This window comes from Lithobates pipiens, unplaced genomic scaffold, assembly GCF_037356315.1.
Source record: "Lithobates pipiens isolate NorthernLeopardFrog02 unplaced genomic scaffold, aLitPip1_a1.2 Scaffold_16, whole genome shotgun sequence".
In the NCBI taxonomy this organism is placed as follows: Eukaryota; Metazoa; Chordata; class Amphibia; order Anura; family Ranidae; genus Lithobates; species Lithobates pipiens.
The window spans coordinates 559851759-559878814 of NW_027507748.1; the positions used below are offsets into that span (position 1 = coordinate 559851759).

General features: G+C 42.0%; 1 protein-coding gene across 13 annotated transcripts in view; it reads right to left on the minus strand.

The window, feature by feature from the left end:
• Positions 1-27056, minus strand: part of R3HDM2 (R3H domain containing 2) — a 178915-nt gene that overhangs the window by 79545 nt on the left and 72314 nt on the right. For 12 of the 13 annotated variants that reach the window (XR_013274629.1, XR_013274628.1, XM_077483578.1 and 9 more), the window contains 2 exons: positions 15323-15513; positions 10238-10279 (listed from right to left, as the gene is read on the minus strand). Coding sequence is in view for 11 of the 13 variants with exons in the window: in XM_077483578.1 (XP_077339704.1) it covers positions 10238-10279; positions 15323-15490 (210 nt within the window). In the remaining 2 variants the exon portion in view is untranslated. The remainder of the gene's footprint in view (positions 1-10237; positions 10280-15322; positions 15514-27056) is intronic. The other variant, XM_077483581.1, reaches the window with a different exon arrangement.

The following is a 27056-nucleotide window of genomic DNA, read 5'->3' on the forward strand; positions in this document are numbered from 1 at the left end:
AAAAAAGTTAGCATAGCTAAACACAAAACCAATAAGTTTTTTTTTTATAATAATTTGCATAAGACTGTTCTACTGCATCCCACAAGCTGATCAACCATAACACAGGTGAAAAAAAAAAAAAAAAAAATGCCAATGAAGGGAACAAAATGGTCCACAACCGGATATCAACAATAAATGGAGCCCAGTACCTAGAAATAACAGGTCCAAGAAGGAACCTGAAACAAAAGCTCGAGACAAGGAGGACCAGACGTTCTAGAGCCTATCCAAGAATCCAAGGAAAGCTCCAAGTTTATGAAAAACAGAATGGCCAGAAAATAGATCAGGGAAAACCCTAAATCAACTAAAACAAAACCACATACAATGAGTGTTAAGTGATCCCTGAGTCCATTGGCGAATGCAGGAATTCCACAATGTCATGAGGACTGAAGGGTGCAGGTGGACAGCCCTAAAAGGACAGTCGATAGAAACCCAAAGCTCAAAAGATCAAACAACCATTCGGTCTACCCCTGGCCTCTAGCCAAAGGTTTATGAATGTTCCGACACCCCACATTCAGCAAAGTGGCAGTATACATGCATAACAGCCAAAATTGTTTGTCTAATTGAAGACAAAAAATAAAGCTGGCCATAGACACTGCAATCTCTCTTTCCACGAGTTGCAGGAAACACAATCACTCGATTTCACCAACACCAGAGTCAGTGTTGATGGTGTAATGCCTCCAGCGGAGCTATTGCATTCTCCCGGTGGGGAGAACCTTCTCAGTTAGAACACACAGCAATTAATTTCCAGCGGCCATAGCCACTGGCAATAATCACATGAGAGAGTGGATACAAATCTTTGTTTTGTTTTAATCTGATTTTTTTGATTTTTTTTTCAGATTTATTTTAATAAAATGCTTTGGAGTAAAAATCTATCTAAAGATTGTTTTCTATTTAAAAGAGGGATTCCACCAAAAAAAAAAAATATTAAAAGCCAGCAGCTATAAATACTACAGCTGCTGACTTAATAAATGGACACTCACCTGTCCCGGGTTCCAGCGATGCCGGCAGCCGAGGCCAATCGATCACTCGGCCCTCGGCTGCTGCCGCTACCATTCTAGGTGAGGGAATCAGGAAGTGAAGCGAATCGGCTTCACTTCCCGGTTCCCTACTGCGCATGCGCGAGTCGCGCAGCGCAATAGGAATTCTCCGCGCTGTCACTGGGACCCGTGTGTGTCCCAGCAGACAGCGCGGCAGGACAGGAAATGACAGACTCCCACGGGAGTCTATGCCCGGAAGTGGGTGTAAATACCTGTCTTTGACAGGTATCTCAACCCCCCTCCCCCCTGAAAGGTGCCAATTGTGACACCGAAGGGGGGGAGGGATCCGATCAGCGGAGGTTCCACTTTAGGGTGGAACCCCGCTTTAAGATACATTACTGATTTTGTTTATTCAGCATGAAATGGAGCTTGGTAATGTAGCATGAATCTGTATATTCTGCAATATTTACATTTTGGTACACTCAATGAATACAAGCTCTGCAAGCTGAGATAACATGTACTGGCAATGTTATGGTTTTATTTATATAAAAGAAATGGAGTAGTTCCAACTATGTGTGATTAACCTAAAATCGTTTCTGATATCGCCGTTTTACTAATCTGACCGCATATTTTAAATGGGAAACCTTCATTTTGTTTGCAAATACTGGATGACGGTCTGCCTTGTTTACCTCTTCAGCGAATGCTCAGCGGGTCCTGGCGGTCATTGGACCCGCTGACTGGCTCCCGCAGTGTCCAATCACAGTGGGAATGGGTCACTGGCGACGTGCGAGAGCCCCAGACCCCAAGGCGAAAACAACATGCAGGTACATTGTTTCGCGTAGCCGGGCCGCCCTGCCACAGTAAATGTGTGTGGGCGGTTCGGGAAGCATTTACAGATTCCAGCTACCAGCAAGAATGAGCTCTTACAATTAAAGAGGTTCTTCACCCTAAAGGGGAAGTTCCGCTAATCTGATCCCTCCCCCTGAAAGGTGCAGATTGTGGCGGATAATCCAGGTATCTGCACCCACTTCCGGGCAGACTGCCGCAGACCCCCGCAGACGCTCCGCCCCCCCCCCCGTTGTGTTCCGGGAAACACACAGTTCCCAGAGACACAGCGGGGGACCATAAGAGACACGCAGCGCGACTCGCGCATGCGCAGTAGGGAACCGGGCAGTGAAGCTGTAATGCTTCACTTGCCGATTCCTTGACAGAGGTTGGCGGCGGGGGCAGCAGCGAGACGAGCGATCACTCGTCATCTGCCGCCGACATCGCTGGACCCTGGGACAGGTAAGTGTGATTTTATTAAAGGCAGCAGCTGCAATATTAGTAGCTGCTGGCTTTTAATATATTTTTTTTTTTTTTGGTGCAGAACCGCTTTAAAGAGCACCTGTCATTTCAGATCCATCATGGCAGCGCCGGTTGGCAAGCATTCACTCACCTGCTCCCGCCATATCCCTCCCCTTGTTGTGTTATTGCCTCATCACTAGCTGTCCCATTAAAGTGAATGGGACTGTCGTGAGTCAACAGCGGGTCAGAGGAGCTGCTATCGTGGGACAGAGGTGACAGTTGCTCTTAAAAATTATGATTTAAATCAAGCCTTTTTACTAGCGATATAAAACACGATTTAAACTGTGATTTAAATCGACACGATTTAAATCAATTCCTCCCTGATGAAAGATCTGACAGGCTGGTTGCAGATGATCGATCGACTTGAGTACATTTATCCTGCCCACACATGGTTCGAATCTCAGTCCTGCTGAACTGGCCAAGATTCGATCCGTCTATAGCTGGCAAGACATTCCTCAAAAGGCTGGGAATATAATATATAATATAAGGGAATATCTGTAGCAGTAGACAGCTGTTCTCCTTAGGACAATCTATGGAGATACAATGTCCTCCTCAGACTAGCTTGACCTGCCACACAGGGTCTAAGGCACATTTAGAAGAGTGAGCCTCTCTCCTATATGTCCAGTGGGTATCAGTTGGGGGGGGGGGAATCTGGTTAACAGGAGAGTGCTCTTAAAGGGATCAAGGTATGTGAGACTGAGACTCTTCGCATCATCCAGAACAGAAGATAGACTACTACCCCTAATGCCAGGAAGAACTCCCCCATCCCTCCTTCCTGGTAAAGACCTAGTAGTGTCCCAATGGAATCTAATGGAGACCTGCCTGGGTGGGATCCCACAAAACAGAAAATCACCTGCAACAAAAGACCAGATGGAAACCTGATTGCGCAGTACGAAGAAGGGAGCCGCCGAAAATAGCCGAAGCTAAATAGCTTTGAGTGATTACAAGACGGCGCCTGCGCAATGAGCAGGACACTGTGCCCGGCGCTGCCGCACGCTCCCAAGGCTCGTCCTACTATGGAAGGGGCAGGTGTATTATTGTGATGTCGAGAGTATCACAAGCATCGCGAGTGTGCGGCATTGTTGTAAATGTATATGTTGTAACTGTATCCCTGTAGGCATTGTGTGGTGTAGGGGTTAACATATAAGCACGCCCCATGCAGAGTATCAGGAGCATCGGGAGCGTGCGGCATTGTCTGGTATGGAGAGCACAGGCGTGGTGTGCATCTGACTGACAGCTGTGTATGTAAAGGCAGCCAATCCTGGGAGAGCTGGAGGGGAGAGGAGGGGGAATGTGAATTGTGAACTTTTTACACAGAATGTGCCTTTCTCAGGCCGCTTACACACGGGCGGATTGTCTGTCCAACTTAGTCCGCTGAACCGTGTTTCAGCGGACAATCCGCTCGTGTGTGGGCTTCAGCGGACTTTTTCAGCGGACAATCTGACGAACAAAGTCTTACGGAATTTCCGTAAGACAGTCCGTTCAAACTTGGTTTTGTCCGTCCAAACTTGGTTTCAGCGGACAGTCCGCTCGTGTGTAGGCAAGTTGGACGGACTAAGTATGGCGCATGCTCAGAAAGGATTTACACGGCCGAAGGTTGCATTGCAGTGTATAGGACGTCGTTTTTCTAGTCCCGTCGTACGTGATGTACACGTCATCACGCACGCTTTCAGCGGACTGTCTGCTCATCGTGTGTGGTCAAGTCCGTTCATGCAAATTTTGAACGGATTGTCTGTCGGATTGTCTGACGAACTTAGTTGGGCAGACAATCCGCCTGTGTGTACGCGGCCTCAGGCTAGTGCATGAGATATGTAAATAACCTGTCACTCACAGCAAGGGGGAGTTTTTGACAAAGTTTTCAAGACTTTGTCAAGATTTCTCTCACTGAACAATAAAAGACGATTGCTCAGAGCTGGAGTAACTGTGTGGCAAGATCGGGCTCAAATGATAGGAAATCTTATTCTCTACATTATGACATTTTTTATTTTTTTCGGGTTTACATCCACTTTAAGGGGGGGGGGGGGCATTTCCCAGTAATTTCTTCCCCCACCATTATTACAAAGGATAACCCCAGTCTTGCATTTACAAGGATACAATTTAAAGGAAACACGTTCTGAAAGGAATATACAGGCTGGCATTGCAGATTTCTGCTTTTTAAAATGCCAGTTGCCAAACACACTAACTTCAATACTTTCAGGGTCACTGACCCAGACATGTACAGACAGAGTTCTGGCTTGACCTGCTGCATAAACCTTCTTGGTTTGAGGACTCAAAAGTACTGAGGCTAGAGAGACACGTCAGAGATCCAGAAGTCTGACAGCAGAAAAAGAAATTAATTTAATCACGTTTTTCCCCCTTTTTTATATCAAATAAGCCCCAAAAATGTTCGTTTTCTCCCTGGCCAACACTATGCCCCCAATATTGTACTTTAACAATTCTTTTTCCAAAAGGTGCATTTTGCATTGAAAAAAAATGTTGAACTGCGCTTTCCACGGTTTCCATTGTTCCAACAGTGCCAAATCATGTTCCATGTTGAACACCTCCAGTAATATTCTAACCCTATTGCACACCTTCGCATCATCAGCATGACGACATACCTTGCCCAGCAAACCTTTAGTTATGCCACTAGCAAACAGATTTGATGGAACAGCACCTTGTACAGACAACCAATGGCTTGGCTTTCTTCTGAATGAACCCCCATTTACAAACACACTGATATTTATGTAATCAACCAACTTGCATAAAACTAATTTTTTTATGAGAATATGAAAATCCCTATCAAATGCTTTGCTGGAATCCAATTGTAAAAGCATCACCCTAGTCCAAAATATTTGTGATATAGTCTAAAACCAAAATCAGAATAGTCTGACATGATCTCTCCTCAGTAAAGCCATGCTGCTTTGGGTCCAGCAAGCTGTGCATTTTTAAGTGATCATTTTTTTTCCCTTTTTTTATTAGTAATTCCATTAATTTTACTATTACAGATGTCAAATTCTGCGTCCCGTAGTTGCCAGCTTCTTTCTCATTACCTTTTTCTTGAGCATATTACAGTATTAGTTACTGTCAGTCATAGGGAAATAATCCTGTCAGCAGAGACTGATTAAAAAGATCCAGTAAAAGTTCAAAAGCTATACCTCAAAGTTCTGTTTGAAGTGTGGGATTAATACCACCAGGACCTATTGCTTTATTAAGCTTTAGGCCCCTTTCACGCTGTGGCGCCGGCGGTAAAGCACCTCTATTTTTAGCGGCGCTTTACCACCATTTTTGCAGGGGTTTTCGGGCACTAACAGGGTTAAATCCTCCCCGTTAGTGACCGAAAACCCCTGCAAAAATGGTGGTAAAGCAGCGTTAAAAATAGAAAGGGTTAAAACGACCCGCAAATCGCCTCTGCAGCAGCGCTTTGCCGGTGGATCGGCAACGATGCCCATTCAGTTCAATGGGCAGGAGCGATGTATACACCGATCCTTCATTGCTCCAAAGATGCTGCTGGCAGGACTTTTTTTTAGCGTTCTGCCAGCACACTGCTCCAGTGTGAAAACCGAGGGTTTTCACAACCGAGAGACAGGAGAGGCTCTTTACGGTGCTATTTTTAGCGCCGTAGCACCTGTTATGCACCTCAGTGTGAAAGGGGTCTTAACATAGAAGTTCATCCTACAACTAAAATCTGTAAAACTACAGGCATCCACAATCTAAGACTAACCTATTTAACCCTGTAAAGATGAAAATCACAATACATGCCTTTTCTGAAGGAGCTCCGATCCGGTCACCAGTGGCGGATGCGGTGTGCAGGAGATAGACCACGACGGTTGTGAAATGCCTGAGAAGTGACATCACCTATAGCGTTATTATGGGGCTTCAGCAGCTGCCTCCACAGCTGACAGCTCAGCGTAGGACCGGACTGGTTTCAGAAAAGGTATGTACAGCAATTTCTTCATTACAGGGCTTTTAGATTATGAATGTCTGTAGATATACAGATTTTAGTGTTAGGGCTCATGCACACATGATGTTTCACAGCTGCTGTTAGGTGCGTTTGACTTTTTTTTTTTTTTTTTTTTTAACTGCCTCTAAAAACCTCTCCATGTTAGCCTATATGTCCATGCACACAAACTGTCAGAGGCATTTGGAGGCATAAGCGTTTAGAAGGAAGAAAAAAAAAAAAAAAAAAAAGCCTGTGCTTCCAGAAATAGCTAAAACTAAAAATGCAAAAAAAATAAAAATAAAAATGGTGTTTTTAGTGTTGCTGTAGTGCTAGCTTTTTTTAAAACGTCCTGTGTGCATGAGCCCTTAGGGTGAACTTTTACTTTAAGTAGACCAGTATAACTGCTACCTCTGCCTCTAGAAACCCTGAAAATGAACCTTCACCACTAGAACCAATGATCCCAAGTTATTTTGTGTAATTTACATATGAAAATACTGAACAAAAGCACAGTAAGGCTACTTTCACACAGACGTTTTTCAGGCACCAAAAATAGCACCTGTAAAGCGTCTAAAAACTGCCTCACCTGCAGCCCCAGTGCGAAAGGGAAAAAAAGTCCTGGCAGCAGCATCTTTGGGGCGGTGCGGAAGCGCCACCCCTGTCCATTAAAAGGGCGCTTTTAACCCTGTTTTAACCTCTTGGGGGTTGGGGGGGAGGGGGTTTAAAAGACGACTAGTGGGCAGCAAGTCGTTGCTTAAACATCGGGAAATCTGCGCTAAAACTTAAGGCACTTTACCGCTACCGCCCCCACCGCCTCAGTGTAAAAGTGCCCTAATAGTTGAAATGGTCTGCTACATCCAGGTCGCCTTTAACATAAGGGTCATTTCATGCTGTGACAGTTTTTCCGCACTGGAAACCTGCCAGTCACCGCTAGGGCACACAAAAAACAATTGTTTGCTATATGTCTTATTCAAATTGCAACACAGCCTGAAGCTGCACTCCAGTGATCTGTGATAAAAGACATGCTACATTTTAAAGTATAACTAAAAAGGCAAAAACATTTTTTAGTTTTGGATAGAGATGAGATGGACTAGAACATCTAATTTTTTTTATTGCTTTCTGTGCCCCTTTTAGGGAGACTCAGCCTCTCTACGTGTCCCGTTTACAATTATCATTGAAAGTGAATGTAAAAGAAAAGCCCAAATTCTGCCTTGTTGCCAGAAAAAGAGTGGAAAGCTTCCAATGGAGAAACTAATTTTGGCGGCATGGGGTCCTCAAGGAATTCCCTTAAATTTGCAATCATTCTGTCTCACTTCCTGTTTGGCTGTGGGACAGGAAGTGAAGGTAAATCTCCGCAAAGTGACACAGATGGCAAAACATTTTTTTTTTTTTTTTTTTTTACAGGGTTACTCTGTATCCAAAATAAAATAAGAATTTTTTTTTGCCTATAGTTCTACTTGAATGCAGTGCACTGGGCAGGGTCGCATGTCACTGTACAGCTGTATGGTGACAAGAACGAAATGTCAGTTTTGTGTACTTCAAAAAAAGGTGCAATGCTTTGAAATGCACATCATACTGCCCCCTAACGCAGGCTCACTGCAGCCAGAATGGACCCCTGATGGTTTTCTGTATGGCAGCTGTCCATTTATGTGTGAATGGGCCCTTAATGTCGTCCTCAGTTTTTATTTTTATGATCCCATAGTAACTTTTCTTCATGCCACATTTGTATTTGGAAAAAAAAAAAGAAAAGAAAGGTGTCTCCTTTAATAATGGATGAAGCCATTTTCTCCTCTTGCTGTGCATGCTTTTGCCTTTATACACTTCTCTATCTGCTACTTTTTTTTAGCCTGTGTGATCTATAATTATTGCAGTTGCCATTCAGATTAAGAAAATTATCATTTGTGCTTCAGAAATGTAAAACTTTGTTTTTGTAAATCATTTTAAAATTTTTTGATATTATTGACATCAATCATTTGACCCCAATCTTTTTCTCATCTTATCACACAAACCCCTTTTATCAGTACCAGGTCTAGAATACGATCTCCTCTGCCTGGGCTTTTTTTAAGCGTTTTAGAGAAACCCCTTTGAAAGCAAAGGTAGCCTCTATATTTCTCTCAGAAGCTTCCTAAACATGAGATTTTTTTCAAAAATGTAGCAGAATATTATGGTAGTCAAGAAAAGGCAATCTCCAAATTTCTCAGTGATTTCCTAAAAGTGTATTTTTTTTTTCCGAAGTGTAGCAAAGTACTAACATCCAAAGATAGTTTGACTCCCATCGTAAAAGTGCTTGGTATCTTATATGACAAACAGCAAAAAGAATCTGTTTGTACAAAAGGGTCAGTATAATAAGCGCAGGAACATAAAATAATAAACAATCTTAGGCCTGCTGCACAGAGGCCAAATGTTGGGCGGCATCGGCTGGTTCAATAGAAGCCAGCCAACATTTGGCTCAAGTGTATTCCAGCCAGTCTGAGAGAAGCGATTGAATGGGTCATGACTGAAAAAAGGTCTGCAGAACAGCTCCCGTTCAGCCAATGGAGACGTCCCCCCTGTCAGAACACAATAGCAAGGCAGGGGATATCTCTATACTAACATTGCATAGTTAGTACATTGGCTCCTCCAGAGCTGTCATTTTTTTCTGTTCAGCCTACTGGGTTGAACAAAAACAAAAAACACAAACTAGTAGTGTGTACTAGGCGATACTCGCCTAAATAGCTGCAGCTGTCCCACGTACACTCTACACTGAGAGCTGTGCAATCAGACTGCTGTGGCTCAGTTCTTGAAACCAGAGTGAGCGGTCACTGTCAGTCACTGCTGTGCACTCTGCCCCTCCAGCGCTCACTGGAGTGCTGGGCTTGGTGGGTGCATGGAAGCGGCTGGCTCTGGCTCTCAGCAGCGCACTGAGAGGTTGAGCCAGCTGCCAGTCAGGCACCTGGGCAGATACCGACATCGTCAGGATCAATGCAGAACCTGGACTGGCTGTGTGACATCAGCCAATAGAGGACTTTTCCCCACTGTCAGCTTAATCTGGGTCACTTGGGTGCACTCCTGTGACCCACAGGCGAAGTATGGCCAAAAAAGCTTTAAGATTAGATCTGGTATGCAAGGACAAAAATTGGCGTTACTGTGTCACTTTCACAGGTGTGCAATTTCTGTGTGCTGTGTTTGACACTCAATAAGAGCAAAGATCATTCAATATTTTTCCTGGAATCAGAAGGAAGAGCGATTACAGTTTCCTACAAGAAAACTTACAGAACACCAGATATTGAAATGATCATTCCAGTTAACATGAAGCCTTGAGGTGCACAGAGGGATCACAGCCTAACTGCTAGAGAGATATGGCTGAAAAAAATAAGCAAACCATACATTTGTACAAGGTCTGCTTTAAAATATTAGCTAATCTGTGCATAACCAGTCCCTCTGATTGCAGAACCAAATAACATAAGTAATAACCACAAAGCTCAGTGGCTTAGTAGTTAGCACTTCTGCCTTGCAGCACTAGTGTCCTTGGTTTCCCTTTGCTTGCGTGGGTTTACACTGGGTACTTCCTTTCAGCTCAAACTCCAAAGACATCCTGGTAGGTTAACTGGCACTGTCTAAATTGGCCATAGTATGTGGGTGTAAATGCATGTATGCAAGTGAAGCAGTGAATGATGTGACCGTACAATATCTAAAGTGCTTCAAACATTTTCAGCACCATATTCAGTAAATACCGGTAGAAAATAGACCATAAATAACCAGGTCATTGGAAACGACAGAAACCATCTTTGTTTGGACCAGACTTCTTAATTGTAGAATTTTACTTTTTCCCCAAAAATATGTACCTGTACTCTTGCATAGAATTGTAGGTATTAGAGTAATGCAAGCAGAACATAAACTGGAAATGTAATGAGTATGAAGAGAGCATAAGTAGCCAGTGATTTCTGACATGTGGGAGGCATGAGTTATACTTGTGTACCTTGGCTCGTTTCCTAGCATGGCCGTGGCTTGGATTCCGCCTCTGCGCCAGTGGTAGAAAATTGAGAGAGGAGAAAAAAAAAAAAAAACAGTAAGTGTAATGGAAAAACAAACACAATCCAATTTAGACACTGAGCATCTTACATATCTTTTCTAGTGATAACTAATGAAATGTAATACCCTAATAAAGGCTGGATTCATCTTAAAATGCTTCTGTTATTATTACAGCCAAAAGCACAACACACACGTGCTAGATGTATAAAACATCAGCACCTAAAGTAAAAGTTCCATTTCAGAGTCCATCCTTTCCTATGGACTAATGAAATGGCAACGTGTAATTAAAAAAGGTAATTTTTTATTGTGAATAGAGTAATGGAGGGTTATATAACCCCCGTCTTGTTTTTTCTTTGCCATCTGTGCCCCATTCGTGAGATATCCCATCACGTATTCATAAAAAGGAATCATGAAAAAAAAAAAAAAAAAAAGTGCAGTAGGTCGTTGGAGACGAGCCATGTCAATATAAAAAGAGTAACTCCATTTTGTTTAGAAGAAAAAATTGCAGGAATTTCAACAAAGATTCCTACATTTTGGAATTCTGAAGAAATAGCTTGTTTGACTGTGTCCATGTGTAAAAAGAAAGTAAATGGGATCGATTTCAATTTCATTAATCATCTGCTGCACTTGTGGGGCTCTATTGAAGAAAGTTTTAGGGTCTGCATCCCTTTAGGACGTGATTTCCTATTGGGAGTGTCTCACCAAAAATTACAATTTTGTTGCAGGGGATGCTCAAAATCTGACAATCACACAAGCAGGAAATTACATTTCTGGGGGGGCGTTCTGTACACCATCTGTGTACAGAACATTGAATTGCATTATGCAGAACAGCACTGCAGATTGAAAAGGAAAGGTCTTTTTTTATTAACATTCAATTACAATATATCATGTAGTGATTGCATATGCAAATTTTGTTTCCCAACAAAGTGGAGTTTTCTATTTAAAGTGGGGTGCCCCCTAAAAAAAATCATTTAAAAGTCAGCAGCTACAAATACAGCAGCTGCTGACTTTTAATAATCAGACACTTAACTGTCCCAGGCTCCAGCTATGCGGGGGGAACGAAGCCCCCCCCCCCCCTTGTTCCCAACGCCACAATATGCTGCACAGTCATCTGGCACGTGTGACAGGTCCAAGATGACTGTGCGGCGCTGAGGGGAAGTGATTTCAGTGCCCGGGCACTGAAGGAGGCAGACTATGAGGGACCCCCTAGCAACAGGCATTTAGAGGGGAGTAAAAAAAAAAAATTCCAATTATTTTTTTATGAATTTTAAGTAATTTTTTTGGGGGTGGAACCACCACTTTAACGGTGAAGATTAGCTTTAAAACAAACAATTACCTTTAGGAACAGTAAAGAATATTTTCAGTGATCACACATTTCAAGTTATCATTGCTCTATTTAACGTCTTTGCTTTTGGGGGATTTCAGAGCAGAGAGTTGTCAACTTGCAATTGATTTCTACCAGCATCAACATGCAGGTAGTTCATGTTGTTCATGTGTAGGACCCTGCAGACTGGTCAGGGTGGCCATGCTGACCTATATCCACAACCAATAGCAATGGAAAATGTGACCTGATCCGATTAATTTTTTTTTTTTTTTTTTTTTACATCATGTATATGGCCAGGTGCATGCATGACATTTACATGGGAAGAATAGGGCACCAGGATGTACTATGGGAAGTCTGATCAATGGAGGCCTCAACTTTCAACTTACTGGAATTAGAGGAGGAGTACAATCAAAGCTTGTTTGGCTATACTCCTGTGGATTCACAGGAGTGCAGTTCGTTCCATCCGATCAAGGCTCAGGATCTTCCCACATGCATGGATCAGCACCTGTCTCAGCATCTCAAGTGAGCCGCTGAGAGCCTGAGCCGGCCACTTCGCCACACCTTCAGCCTAGCACTCCAGTGAGCGAGGGGGATGGGAAACAGAGAGCTGCTGTCCGATAGTCCACAGCTCTATAATCACACGACGGTGTTTGATCGCTCGGCTCTAAGTGTTAGAGCTGGCGGGGGACCGATGTTGCATCCACCTAGGTTAGTATGATTAAAATATATCTATACAGTATCTCACAAAAGTGAGTAAACCCTTCACATTTTTAGAAATATTTTATTAAACTGCTGGCAACAAAAGCGAGTACACTCCTAAGTGAAAATGTCCAAATTGGGCCCAATTAGCCATTTTCTTTCCCAGGAGTCATGTGACTTGTTAGTGTTACAAAATTTCAGGTGTGAATGGGGAGGTGTCTTAAATTTGGTGTTATTGCTCTCACTCTCTCATAATGGCCACTGGACATTCAACATGGCACCTTTGGCAAAGAAATCTGAGGATCTGGAAAAAATTATTGTTGCTCTACACAAAAAGATAGCCTGGGCTATAAGAAGTTTGCCAAGACCCTGAAACTCCACTGCATCACGGTGGCCAAGAGCATACAGCAGTTCAACAGGGCAGGTTCCACTCAGAACAGGCCTCGCCATGGTCGACCAAAGAAGTTGAGTGCACGTGCTCAGAGATGACCACTGCCTTGCTAAAGGAACTGAAGGTAAAGGAGATGGACTGGCCAAGCATGTCTCCAGGCCTAAACCCTATTGAGCATATGTGGGGCATCCTTAAACGGAAGGTGGAGGAGCGCAAGGCCTCTAACATCCACCAGCTCTGTGATGTCGTCATGGAAAAGTGGAAGACTCCTCCAGTGGCAGTGCTGGAAAATAATGGTGGCCACACAAAATATTGACACTTTAGGCCCAATTTGGACATTTTAACTTAGGGGTGAACTCACTTTTTTGCCAGCGGTTTAGTCCTTAATGGCTGTGAGTTATACACGCTGTACATTCACTACTTTACATTGTAGAGAAGTGTCATTTATTCAGTGTTGTCACATGAAAAAATATAATAAAATATTTACAAAAAATATGAGGGGTATAATTACTTTTGTGAAATACTGTAGATCCCCATACTTCTCGTTTAAAGCATCTGCTAAAGACAGCTTGGTAACGGATACCACAGAATATCTTCAGAGGCCCAGTGGAATCCATGCTTGGACAGGTCAGGGCTGTATTGGCGGCAAGGGGGACCTACTCAATATTAGGTGGCTGGCCCTAGAGTTATGGATGATCGGTGAAGATTGCATTCTCAAACACTGTTTTGCACTGATCCACATTGCAAATAATAATTTACTTCTAATTCTGCTACATATATCAAGAGGTTTACTTGCATCAATGAAGCAAAAGGGCAGGTATATAAAAGTATAATCTATTCAGTGATACAGCAGCTATTAGTTGTAACCACATCCTATCCAACAAATGTAATCTTCTCGACTAAAAAAAGATCAACATCAGGGCTGAAAACAAGGTCCCAAAAAACACATACATGATGGTATGCACAAATTCAATGAAGAATGATGAAAAGCATACACATAACGTCATGTATAATTGCTCTAATGGACAATGGTCCCAGGAAACAGAGGACCTGAGAGGTGAATAAACTGGCCTCCTTTAAGTCTTATGAAATATTTCCCTCACAAAAAAGCATTGCCTGAAAAACAGCAGCAACAATATATATTTTTTTTTTTGCAATAATAAAAGATGTGTGCCTCCTCCCCATTATTGTCAACGTGCTGTAAAAGCTGCATAAAACAAATGTGTGTGCTCTTCTCCTTAAGTATTAACTTCAGGACACAAAACTGGTAAGACTAACCCAGCTTGGGATTTAAAGCGGGAGTCCGCCGTTTTTTTTTTTTTTTTAAAAAGCCATCAGCTACAAATACTGCAGCTGCTGACTTTCAAAATAATGACACTTACCCGCCCAGCGCGCCCGCGATGTCAGCACCTGAAGCTGATCTCTCGATCGTCTCTCGGGTGCTGCCGCCGCCATCTTGGGTATGGGAATCAGGAAGTGGAGCCTTGCAGCTTCATTTCCCGGTTCCCTACTGCGCATGCGCGAGTCGCGCTGCGCAATAAGGACGGTCCCCGCTGTCTCTGGGATCCGTGCGTTTCCCAGCAGACAGCGGGGGACCTTCGGAAAGGGGCGTACCTTCTGCAGATATCTATGCCGGAAGTGGGTGCAGATACCTGTACTGTACAGGTATCTGCACCCCCTCCCACCTGAACGGTGCCAATTGTGGCGCCGGAGGGGGGGAGGGTTCCAGTGAGCGGAAGGTCAACTTTAGGGTGGACCTCCGCTTTAAATAAAAAAAAAAAAAAAAAAAAAAAAAAAAAAAAAACACACACATATGCCACTTGTACAGTGGAGGAAATAAAATGTCATCCAAAGTAGCTGGGTCTGAAAGCATTCTGAGAGTAACTTTACAACAAGAAATAAAGAGGACTTTGGAAATTTAATAAACCATAAAAACTAAGCTGAGTATCTAGGAAGTCAACATTCACTAATTGCTTATGACGACTTGTGCCAAGAATAACAAGCACTGAGAAGACAGTGAAAGCAGGCTTTGAGTCTGTTATAGATGGAATGACTTTAAATGACCATTCCCTTTTTTCTGCATGTCATTATTGTCAAGGAGCAGAGATATACTCACTGGACATTCTGCAGTACACTGTAAAAGGGCAAAATCTTTACAATTAATTAAAATCATATAGGCACAGATATACTTGGCACTGAAAACACTAGGATAATAATAATAATAATATATACACACACACACACACACACACACACACATACATACATACATATATACACACACAGTTGATATACCTGTACTTGCTTCAAGTAATTATAAGACCGACTATGAAATCACAAAGTAGTAGTTAAAAGGCCTCTCTGATGTGTGATATTGCATACAAAATTGTAATTGGTTCCAGGAAAATGTTCAATAAGATAGAACATTACGACTCATGAGGCAAACAGATAAAAACTGTAAAGCCTTGCAGAAATGACAGTACAAGAACGCAACAATCAACTATTAGGAGATCTTAAACACCTGAGTGGCTACAAAACAAGCTATAAAGGATATGTGTATATGCGTGGGGGTGGGGGGGGGGGGGGGGGGGAATAGAGGGTCCACTGAACATATCAACCTGTGGTTCTTGACGTGAATTTGGCTCATCTGATTCTGGTTCCTCTTTACTTGGTGATCTTGATACGGCCTTGCTTCTGTTTACAGACTCTTCAACCAGGCGTTTTTCAGACTCCTTCATGATTTCCAGGGTTTCCTGGGTCGTGTGGCCATGGGACATCTTCAGCATAGTACAAAGCAAATGGTAGAAACCTGCAAGAAAAAAAAAAATGTATTTACAGAAATGTTGTGGTATGTATACAAAATATATAATAAAAATAAACAAAATACGGCAGCAAAACAAGCTAGAGAAATCTCAAGCTCTGTAGTAGCCAATGTGGTGCTAAATAAAAAAAAAAAATAATAATTCTGTCATCAATAGGATGGATTTGATTTAAATCACTAGTAAAACGTCTAGATTTAAATCATAACTTTTAAAGAACTGTCATCTTGTCCTGCAGCAGCTCCTCCTCCTCCTCCTCCTCTGACCCGCTGTTGACTCACCGACAGTACTGTTTACTTTAATGGGACGGTAGTAATGCACTAATTTTACTAATGGTAATGCGGCAGTGACACAAGGTGAGGGATGTGGCAGCAGCAGGCGAGTAGATACCTGCTAACAGGCGCTGCCATGATGGATCTGAGATGACAGATGCTCTTTAAATGCAAGGACATATTCTTACTGATAGAACCTTTAATATTTGCAAACGAATTGAAGGTTTCCCATTTAGAATAATAAGCCATCAGGTTAGTGAAACTGATATCGGAACCGATTAAATCATACAGTTTGTAGTGTACATAGATTTGCAATACAATGGGATAAAGTTATATTTCTGAACTTTTTTATCTCATGGTTACTGTGAAATTGTTTAAACGCATCAATGCGGTGCATGTGACCTCAGCTTGCAGAGCTTGGGGTTTATTGAATGAGTTGACCACTAATGTAACCATTAGGGCTGAAACAACGAATCGATTAATCGTCAACTAATCGATTATGAAATTAATCGATTACTATTTTCATAATCGATTAATTGGGAAGTAACATTATGGGGTTAAAAAAAAAAAAAAAAAAAAAAAAAAAACTAAAATGAGCCCTTTATAGTACAAAAATATCACTACTGTAAATATTACTTTCACTGTTCTACAGTAAAAAAAATGAACCCCTTACAGTATGGCTAATTTTAGTCTTTTTAACCCCATTATGTTACTAAACATCTTAGACCTGGGTCACACCTCTGTTTTTTTGTGCTTTTTGCAGAAACGCACTACAGTTCATTTACATGGTTTCCTATGGGACATATGCTTTTTTTAGCCACTACATATTTGGAAAGGGTCAGGGACTTTTAACGCAAAACGGTGCTTTTTTGGTTCAATATACTTCAATGGAGAAGCTGCAGAAAAGAATGTAATGCGTTTTTGCAGCAATTTGTGTTTTTTTAATCTGCCCAAAAAAAAAAAAAAACGCAAATTGCAGTAAAATTACATGCGCAAAAATCAAAACGCACAGCAAAAAGCACTGCAGAAACAGATCAAAAGCAAAAACTGCATAGGTGTGTACTGAGCCTAATGCCGGCCACACCGATCAATTTTCAGGTGAGAATATTCAGATGAAAAATGTTTGTACATTCACTGAATGAAAGAATGTTTGAAATTTTCACTTCATTTCTGAACAAAAACCACATACTCCAACGCTTGACAAATTTGCTTGGAATCTAGGAGCCAGCTAAAAAAGTTAGGAGCCAGGTCGGTAACGGCGATCCGGACCTGTCCCTGGCCTGACATGGAGACGAGTGAGGGGAAGATAGCCCCCCGCCACCTGTCTCCAAGTCATTGCCCATAGCTCTTAGAGGGACATTTTATTTATTTTTTTAAATGACAATTTTTTTAAATTGCATTTTAGTGTAAATAAAAGATGAGGTCTCTCTGACCCCAGATCTCATATTTAAGAGGACCTGTCATGGTTTTTTCTATTACAAGGGATTTTTACATTCCTTGTAATAGGAATAAAAGTGACAATTTTTTTTTTTTTTTTTAAAAGAACAGTGAAAAAAATAAAAATAAAAGTTAAAGTAAGAAAATAAAAATAATTTTAAAAACGCACCCTGTCCCGCCCACATATGAAAGCGGTGTTCAAACCACACATGTGAGGTATTGCCGTGATTGGTAGAGCGAGAGCAATAATTCTACCCCCAGACCTCCTCTAACTCAAAACATGCAACCTGTAGAATTTTTTTAAACGTTGCCTATGGAGATTTTGAAGGGTAAAAGTTTGTCGCCATTTTGAAGTGTGACATGTTGGGTATCAATTTACTCGGTGTAACATTATCTTTCACAATATAAAAAAAATTGGGCTAACTTTACTCTTGTCTTTTTTTTTATAAAAATAAATTATTTTTCCCCAAACAAGCGCACTTGTAAGTCTGCTGCGCAAATACGGTGTGACAGACAGTATTGTAATGACCACCATTTTATTCTCTAGGGTGTTAGAATAAAAAATATATATAATGTTTAGGGGTTCTAAATACAGGGAAAGAGATAGGCAGGCAATAAAAGCAGGCAGAGGAAGCTCCATTAGCATTGCTGGTTGTCATACCAATGGCCACCACAAGAGGGCGCCAGATTCCAGAAGAAATCATAGGACTGCAGAAGGCCTCAAAGCAGGGCCTCAATTACCGGCCGACGGCGGAACGGCCCAACGCGATCACGCCGGGGGGGTCCACGGAAACAGGATACCCCCAGCTGTGCTGCCCCAGGTGCCAGGTCACTAATTCTAGTTGCAAATGCGACCTGGCGCCCGGGTTTCGTCGAGCCCTGACATACACTGTCTGAAATTCCTTTGACCGAGAAGTTTTCTATTATTTCCAAATTTTCCCGTCACTGTGGTTGAAAACAAACGTCAATTTTACCCACTTTTTTTTCTTTAGGCGATTAACCGAAATAATAATCGGCCAACTAATCGATTATGAAAATAATCGCTAGTTGCAGCCCTATAATAATCGCTAGTTGCAGCCCTAGTAACCATTGCAGAATATACAGCCTCATGCTGCATAACTAAGCTCCATTTTATGCTGAATAAACTACATTATTAATGCATCTTATATAGAAAACTATCTTTAGATGGACTTTTACTCCAAAAGTATTTTATTAAAATACATTTGATAACAAAAAAAAAAAAAAAACACATACAAATCTGATTTTTTTTTTAAAATCCATTGATTTATATTCCACCCTGGTCATCAATGGATGAAAACTTACAAAGGTTTTAAAAAGTCACAGTCATTTAAAGATGGTCCAGCGCATACCGTCATAGTAAATTTGAGGGTAGGTGTTCCATGTAGGAGCAGGCCAGCTTAGACAGTACCCAGAGAGCTCCAACCATCAGAACGGCCTTGTACTGAGCAATAGCAATGGAGAGGAAGAGGAGCTGAACATATGGCAGGTACCAGTAGGTGCCGGCACTTTATAGCCAGTAGCAGCTTTTTTTTTCTTTTAAAGGATAGAGACACTTTAAATTTGCCTATTTATTACCTTGCCCTCACCTGCATTACCATGTTGGTAAAAATGCCAAACAGCAGACGAGACTTGCGTTTTTTTCCTAACCTGCACATTTACAAAAATAAAAAAGGTGAAAGCCTCTCTGTGGCTTCCCAAAAAACAAAACAAAAAACAGTTTGACAAAGTATGAATGATACTTTGCAAACACAACTTTGCCAACTACAAGCAGCAAAATTCATCTCAATTCTCAAACTACTTTTTCAGTCAAGTTAGCAGGACACCACATTGTACATTTGTCATTTTAAAACATGCTAGAATAAAAACGATTACTATAAGTATAGGTACACAATAATTAAAAATAATAGTTCTAGCTATAAAAAAATCCTACTACTTGGTTCTTTGTTTATAAGGGGGCTGGGGAGCTGTGCTTGCCATAATTAAAAAAAAAAAAAAAAAAGGTTAAAGTGTAGTATGCACTCAATACTTGCTCAGGGCTTCTTTTGCATGAACTACTCCATCAATGCAGCATGGCATGGAGGCCATCAGCCTGTGGCACTGCTGAGGGTTTATCAAAGCCCAGATTACTTTGATAATGGCTTTCAGCTCTCTTGCATTGTTGGGTCTGGTGTCTCATCTTCCTCTTGACAACACCCCACAGATTCTCAATGGGGGTTAGGTCATGCGAGTTTTCTAGCCAATCAAGCACAGTGATACCTTGATCATTAAACCGGGTATTGATACTTTTTGCCGTGTGGGCAGATGCCAAGTCCTGCTGGAAAACTAAATCAGCATCTCCATAAAGCTGGTCAGAGGGAAGCCAGAAGTGCTCTAGAATTTCCTGGTAGAGGGCTGCACTGATTTTGGACTTGATAAAACACAGTGAACCAGCAGATGACACGACTCCCCAAATCATCACTGACTGTGGAAACTTCACACTGCACCTCATGCAACTTGGATTCTGTGCCTCTCCACTCTTCCTCCAGACTCAGGGACCTTCATTTCCAAATTCAAGAATTGTTTACAGTCCGTGATACTATACTGTACAAGGACATACTTTTCATTAAGTCAACATTTCTGGATTAAAAATCATTTTATTGGTATTATGTAACATTCTAGTTTTCATATATACTGAATTCTGGGTTCTCACTAGCTGTAAGCCATAATCAAAATTGAAAGAAAGAAATTCTTGAAATATATCACTGTGCGTAATGAATCTTTAAAATATAAAAGCGTTTCACTTTTTGAATTAAATGACTGAAATAAATTAACTTTTTGATGATATTCTAATTTTAGGAGATGCACCTGTATATAGCTGTAGTGGTTACATATCTCTATCCAAAGCTTTAAGTGTCGTTTCTCTCTGGTGCTTTGTTTTTCTGTTATCAGCACAGCATAAGTCACTTCTGAGAAGTTTTCCCAACACATGAGATAAATTTGCCTTGGGAGGGAGGGGGTCTATTCAGAACACAGTTCTTCTGCTGTGGGGAGGGGATGTGTGTGTGTGTGTGCGCCTTACCTCCAATCAGCTCTCACACACTAACTGCAGCCTTTACACCCCCCCCCCCCCCCGTCAGATGAAGGATTTTAACACGTTTCTGCCCTTTAGAAGGGATGAAGAGAAGACAGCAGATAAACAAGTAAAACTTACGTAGGAAGATTTGTTTCCTCTCTGTGCTCACTTCAATGGGTATATGTGAGGGTTTATGACCACTAAGGCTTTAGAAGCTGGACATCTTGCACTGTATGTTAATGAGTGGGGACTCAGCTTGTTCTAAGCCTGTTTGGGACAGACTAAGACCGGTCATACACTGTTCAAATCTCGGCTGGTTCAGCAGGAACCAGCTGAGATTCACATAGTTACTGGGCAAACTGAATGTACTGAGTTGATTGACCGACCAACTTTGGTACGAGCCTGCTGGATTCGCCTGCGATTAATGCTAGTGGCTGTTATAGCCGCCAGCAATAATCACAGTCTTCCCCCGGTAGGACAGCTTTTGCACCCCCCACTGAGAGAAGATAATTGCTGATTCCCCTGTCAACCCGTGGTTGAAGGAAAGAAATTTGTACTTTGTATGGCCGGCCTAAAGCCTGGTCGACATTCGACCTGTGTGTACTGGAGTCGGTTTGAGAGAAGCCAGCCATTCAGCCGACTTCTGTTGAAGGGGTATGACTGAAAAAGGTCTGCTGAAAGCTCTGACCGGAGTGTTTTGGCAGGGGGCAGTCCCCCTGTAAGAACACAATAGCACAGTAAAGAAGATTGAGGTACTAATGTTGGTTAGTACAGCAGCTCCTCCTGAGCTTTTTTTTTTCTCAGCCCTGCTGGGTAAAAAAACAAAACAAACAGAAAAAAAAAACACACACACACTACTAGTGTGTACAAGGCTTCACACTGCACTCAGAAAAACGTACAATTAGTTATGAGGTCTGCTCCTAAAAAACATCTAAAAATGTCATTTTTTTAAAAATATGCTGTGTGAATGGAAACACAAACATATAGTGGGGTTCTCAAATCTGACTGCAAAAGTCAGGCTAGGCTCAGACATCCATCCAAAACGACAGTGATTTGCTCTATGTACAAGGGCAATAAAATCACGGGAATAAAAATGGATTAGTAGAGTAGAACCTCGGTCACATCTTTGTGTTCCTGCTGCAGATTTTATCTCCATCAGGAAACAAGGGTACATCTATTCAACAGAGCCCTGAATAGCAGTTAAAACATTTTTTGTTTTTGAGTCAACAAAGATCCTGTTCCTTTAAAGCATTTTATACATCACAGTGCTTATGCGGTGTCATCTGGCCACCTGTAATACCTGGCTGATCCTGCCTGGCTATACCCTCCCTACTGTAAACTGACCACGGTGTATCATGACTGCTGAGCCCTGACACCGTGGTCAGTTTACTTGCCTCTGTCAACCGCAGCAGCCCTGCTGTCTCCTCTATGCTCTCTACCCACTCTCTCCCCACCTGTCTGCTCATGACCATGTCCACCTCCGCAATTGCTGGTGTTGTTGCTCAAATAACTCACATGCGAGTCTCCTGTGTTACATCCCTGTGTGCCCCTGTGTGAATGATTTATAAAAATTTTAAAAAGAAAAACCTGCTATACCTCATTTCATAGCTTTTCTCCGTGATCACATGATTGGTTGGCTCCCTCTCCTGGCTGACGTTAGTGGGGGAATCTCTGCCCCGCCCACTGCATCTGTCAGCTGGAGAGAGGAAAGAGCCAGCTGATTATGTGATCACTGAGAAGAGCTGTAAAAGGAGGTACAGCAGGCTTAAAATAAATAAATAAAATTACTCAGACCCCTTTCACTCTGGGGCCACAGCAGCGTTAGCCCTGTTTAAAGCCCCATACACACAGATTTCCTGCTGATTTTTTCCTTCAGATTTACCAAAACCATATATTTAGGTCAAACCTTATGAGTTTCAATTTGTATGCAATCAGGCAGGCCCTTGCACTACATGGTTTTGGTAAATCTGAAGGAAAAAATAAAAAATAAATCAGCAGAAAATTTGATAGTGTGTATGGGGCTTTAGAGCCACTTTTAACCCCAAAGAAGGGTTTAAAAACTACCATGTTGTGGCGTTTCCAAACCGCTTTTCATGCGATTTGGAAGTGCTGTCCATTCATTCCAATGGGCAGGGCGTTTTGGGAGTGCTAAAATACTGCGCTCCCACATCGCCCCAAAAGTTGCTGCTTGCAGGACTTTTCGGAATGTCCCGCAAGCGCACTGCTCCAGTGTGAAGTCACACTTGAATGAATGGGAGGCAATTTCCAGCGCTAATGCACCTGAAAACCTCCCCAGTGTGAAAGGGGTCTCACACAGGATTAGAACATAGGGGATGGTATGAAGATATGAAAGTGGCTTAACAACCACTTCGAGCCCAGGACGTCATTGACTATGAGTGGTGGTATTTGAATTATGCCTGCAATTAAAGGCATCATTCAGATATCATATTTTGCAGCCAGTGATTCTGTGTACGGTAAGAACAATCATAGCAGTTCAGCTGCTTGATCATTTTTACAGGCGGCAGGAGGGGAAATTCTTTGTAAAAGTAAATAACTAAATGCCCCCATCCCCATGCACAGAAGTGAGCGCATACGCAAGTCGCGCCCACATATGTAAACAGCCTTCAAATCACACATGAGAGGCATCACCGTGTGCATTACAGCGAGATCGATAATTCTAGCAAAAGACCTCCTCTGTAACTCAATACTGCTAACCTGTAAAAAAAATTAAAGCGTCGCCTATGGAGAGTTTTAAGTGCCGAAGTTTGGCGCCATTCCACGAGTGTGAGCAATTAAAAAAAAAAAAAAGGATATATAATGTTTGGGGGTTCCGAGTAATTTTCTAACAAAAAATACTAATCTAATCTTGTAAACAAAAAGTTCCAGAAAAGATCCGTAATGGAAGTGGTTAAAACCTGACGTGAAATTTTATTCTTCCCCACTGTGACAAGTTTTTTGGCTACTTCGGTCAATCCACAAAACATTAAAACACCGAACTTGAGCCATCACAACGGATTTCCATCTATGACTAAAATTAAAGTTTTCCCCTTGAACTCTATATTGCTTCTTTCTTCCAACCTCTGCAGCAATTTCCTGTCTATATGCATCCACAGCAGCAGTCACTCCTTAAAAGTACCACCTAAACTACAACGTTAATGGCAGGAACAAGGTAATGTTTTAAAGTAAGCCATGGAAATAAGACAAAATGCTCATTTAGGGCCAATTCACACAGCAACACAGAACGGCAAGAGCAATTCACCATTCTGACCGCTCCAGGGGCAGTGTGGTGCACAATCACATCGCACTGCTCCTTTTTTGTCATTTTGCATGAGCTTTATTTGAAGTGTAGGAAACATACACTTCATTCACTGCAATGTCCAGCAGAGCGCTGAACTGCCTGACATTGCAGTGCGATTCTGGCTGGTGCACTGCAATAAAACGCAGCATGTCTGCCCTATTGCACACCCTATTTCTGGTACTGGCAGGCTCCCTCCATTAAATGTGACTGGTCAAATAGCCCTACATTATATATGACGACGAAAGACCGCCCAGTCCTTTGTTCTACCCCCAGACTTAAATTGACTTTACTCTCAATTGACATTAAATATTTTAAACCTTATGCTGTTAGCATTAGTTAACATATAGGACGGTATATTATATTCGCTTGTTTTCTTCAGTTGCCTCCTGTTTTTTTGGCCTAGGCCAAAATAATACACATCCCAGGAGTCTTCGAGGGCATTTTTCTTCTTCTCTCATTTGAAGGGCAGGAGGGGTTTCTCGGCTAAGCACATTCACCCGCCTGCATGCCTGGTCTAAGGGCAAATGGAATCCAGGAAGTAAATGCTACATGAAGCATCTGCCCTTAATCAAGATGGTCACAGCTAGAAATACTGGGGGAATGTTTTTCAAAAAGATTTTGTAAGTTTTTTTTTTTTTTGGTCCCTTTAGGCTTTAAAATAGAGGTCTAATATTTTTTTTTTATTTTGAACAGATCAGGAAACGTCAGAACCTTTGTCAGTTTTCCACTTCTATCAGTGACAAAACAGATTTGCACTTCTGTCCTGATCCAGTGACTGTTTGCCACCACAAGTGAGGGCAAATGCCAACAGGGACACTGACAGCAATACAAAGACAGGTGGTAACTCTTCCAAACTCTAACCAAAAAAAATAACAAAAACGGCATTACAATGCCAGGATTATTATCCCATTACTGGACAAATCTAAAGACCAAGGCATTTGTTCTTGTGATCTCAGCTGAAGGAGAGCCCATATAAACCCGGAATTTCCTGCTTCTACAGAGATCACAGGTCTAAGAATCCATGCCTCCGGATTTGGGACCAGCACAAAAGAGAACATGGAACAGCATTTTCTGTACGGCAAGTAATCCAACCCTTGCATTTCTATGTATACATTCCAGGAAGACTTTTGCACCTATGCTAAAATGTAATTTTTCACATGAAGAACTATGGTAGAACTTTACTGAAATGTCACAAGCCACATTTCATTTATCTGTCGGCCGCAACATGGTGGCCTGTGTTCACACCACACAACACTGAAATCAGAGAACGTATAGAGAAAAAACAAAAACAAACATAGTAGTTGCAGTTTCCTATGTCGCCCAATAAGAGTGCAATTGTTTCTCAAATTCACATTTGCAGTAAAAAAATAAAAAATATTGAAATCAATTAGTGCACACAAATCATATTATTTCCAAATTTTCTGCAAATAAAAGATGACACAGTTGAGTAAATAGCGTAGCCCGTATACCCATGTAACGAAATAAAGGACTTTTATTCAAGGACATCCGAGTCGCTAGCCCTTTTCTGATTCAAGAGTCGAGTAAATAGAGTCTGTGTTTGGGACCGCATGCTGGTCAAATTGGCACAAGTGACTGCGTCTCCATCCACTTACATAGACTGCCTGCACGCAGCACCTGCAATCGTATAAACACAAAGCCCATTCTCAGTCTAGAAGCCTTAAGACAAGATTTTGTTTTGTGCTATACTACATGACAAATAATATAAGACACAAAAAATGTACATATTATTACAAGTAGCGCTGTCAATCATAAGAAACCAACATGTACAACAACACGCACACAAATTATTGAAATAAAAACAGTTTCTGAAACAATGTAATGAAAGCCTTGATACTTCAGTACAGGTCTCCTTTCAGGGCTGATACCCCTTTTTTTCGTCAAATTGAAAAAATAAATAAAAAATGGAGTGCTGGTTCACACATCCGCGATGCGGGAACCAATGCGATTCCAGTGCTGGTTCCGTATGGCATACAACTCGCAGACAGTTCACACTGCCCTATGCGACCCGCTTCAACACCCCCAGATCGGTTCACATATCGCAGTGCGAACTGTATTTGGACAGGAATTGGATCGCACGGGTGTGAATACCTGTGCGATCCGAGTGTATTGTGGAAAAAAAAGGGTCATGCACGATTTTGGTCTGAATTAATTCAGTCATACTTATAATCTGTATGGCTGAATTTGCATTGTACAGACATCACACAAGATCTGCACAGCAGTGCTGTGTCTGTCATCGCTATAGTGTGAACCGGCACCGATAGTCACTTGTATCCCAATATTAGCAATTAAGCAAATTAACAGAGACAGGCACTCACCGAGAAGTGCATTGGCACAATTATGGCAAAACATACCAGGAAAATCATCAACCTGGATATATTGCTCTGCGTGTCTGCTCAGTTCTGGTTTCTTTCATTAAGGTTTTCTAAAAGGCAGGCAGTTTTCACTGTATGAATGAATCAGCCTGCGTCCCCCAGGACAGCGTGGGAGGCAGCGAGGAGGAGGAGGAGGGAGACATGATCATCTTTGACAAGAGCGCGCAAGAGCAAACATACAGTGGGAAGGGGGGGGGGGGGGGGGGCGAGGTGCAGGTAAGAGGACAGCGTTTCAGTAAATGGCACAACAATGCCAATAGATAGAGATATGAAGTGCACATCAAGGTGCCCAGAGAGAAAATAGGCTTACTTCCATGTAAACATTATAGAGAGAGATAAATCAGGTTTCTACTTATCCTCATAGGTGATAACAGGCGGGCACAACAGTGATACAAGCTAGGTGGCTATATTTACTACTGTGCTCACATGAACTTTGTTTAACATTACCTTGTTTCCAGCCCATGCTGAACACCGTAAGCCACATAAACCACTGTACACCATGCTCCTATTAAAAGTCCCCTCTAACCCACCAAGGCTGATGGCAAGTTTTATAACAAATCCGCTAACTTGGAGGTCAGCAATATGTCGATTGCAGGCATGTGACGAGTGGATTGTTTACCAACCGCGCCGACCCTCCACCAGATGTGCTTTCCCCCAGTATGCGGAGCGGGAAGAGAAAAGTGGCAGCGAGACAAAGCTACCCTCACATCAGCTATGGCCATGCCTACCCCTGTGCCAATCTCATCTAAAGCCGCAGCAAACAGAGCTAGACGTGGGAGTGGGGTACCTGTAAAAACCAGGTGCCCCCTGCATCCCCAAAAGGTGGCAAGTGTGGCTGAGGAGGTGGGGGAGGCAGACAAGCGGAGCTTCCCCTTTTGGATGGAGCTCCACTTTAATAATTTCAATGAGAAATTAAGATACAATTATATTCAACAATACCATTATCAAAAATTGCAAGTTAAATAAAATACGTAATATAAAACCACATAAAAATCTGGATCATAAACCAGAATACTAACATCTAACACCCACAGAGAAGAATTATAGAATTTGATGGCCA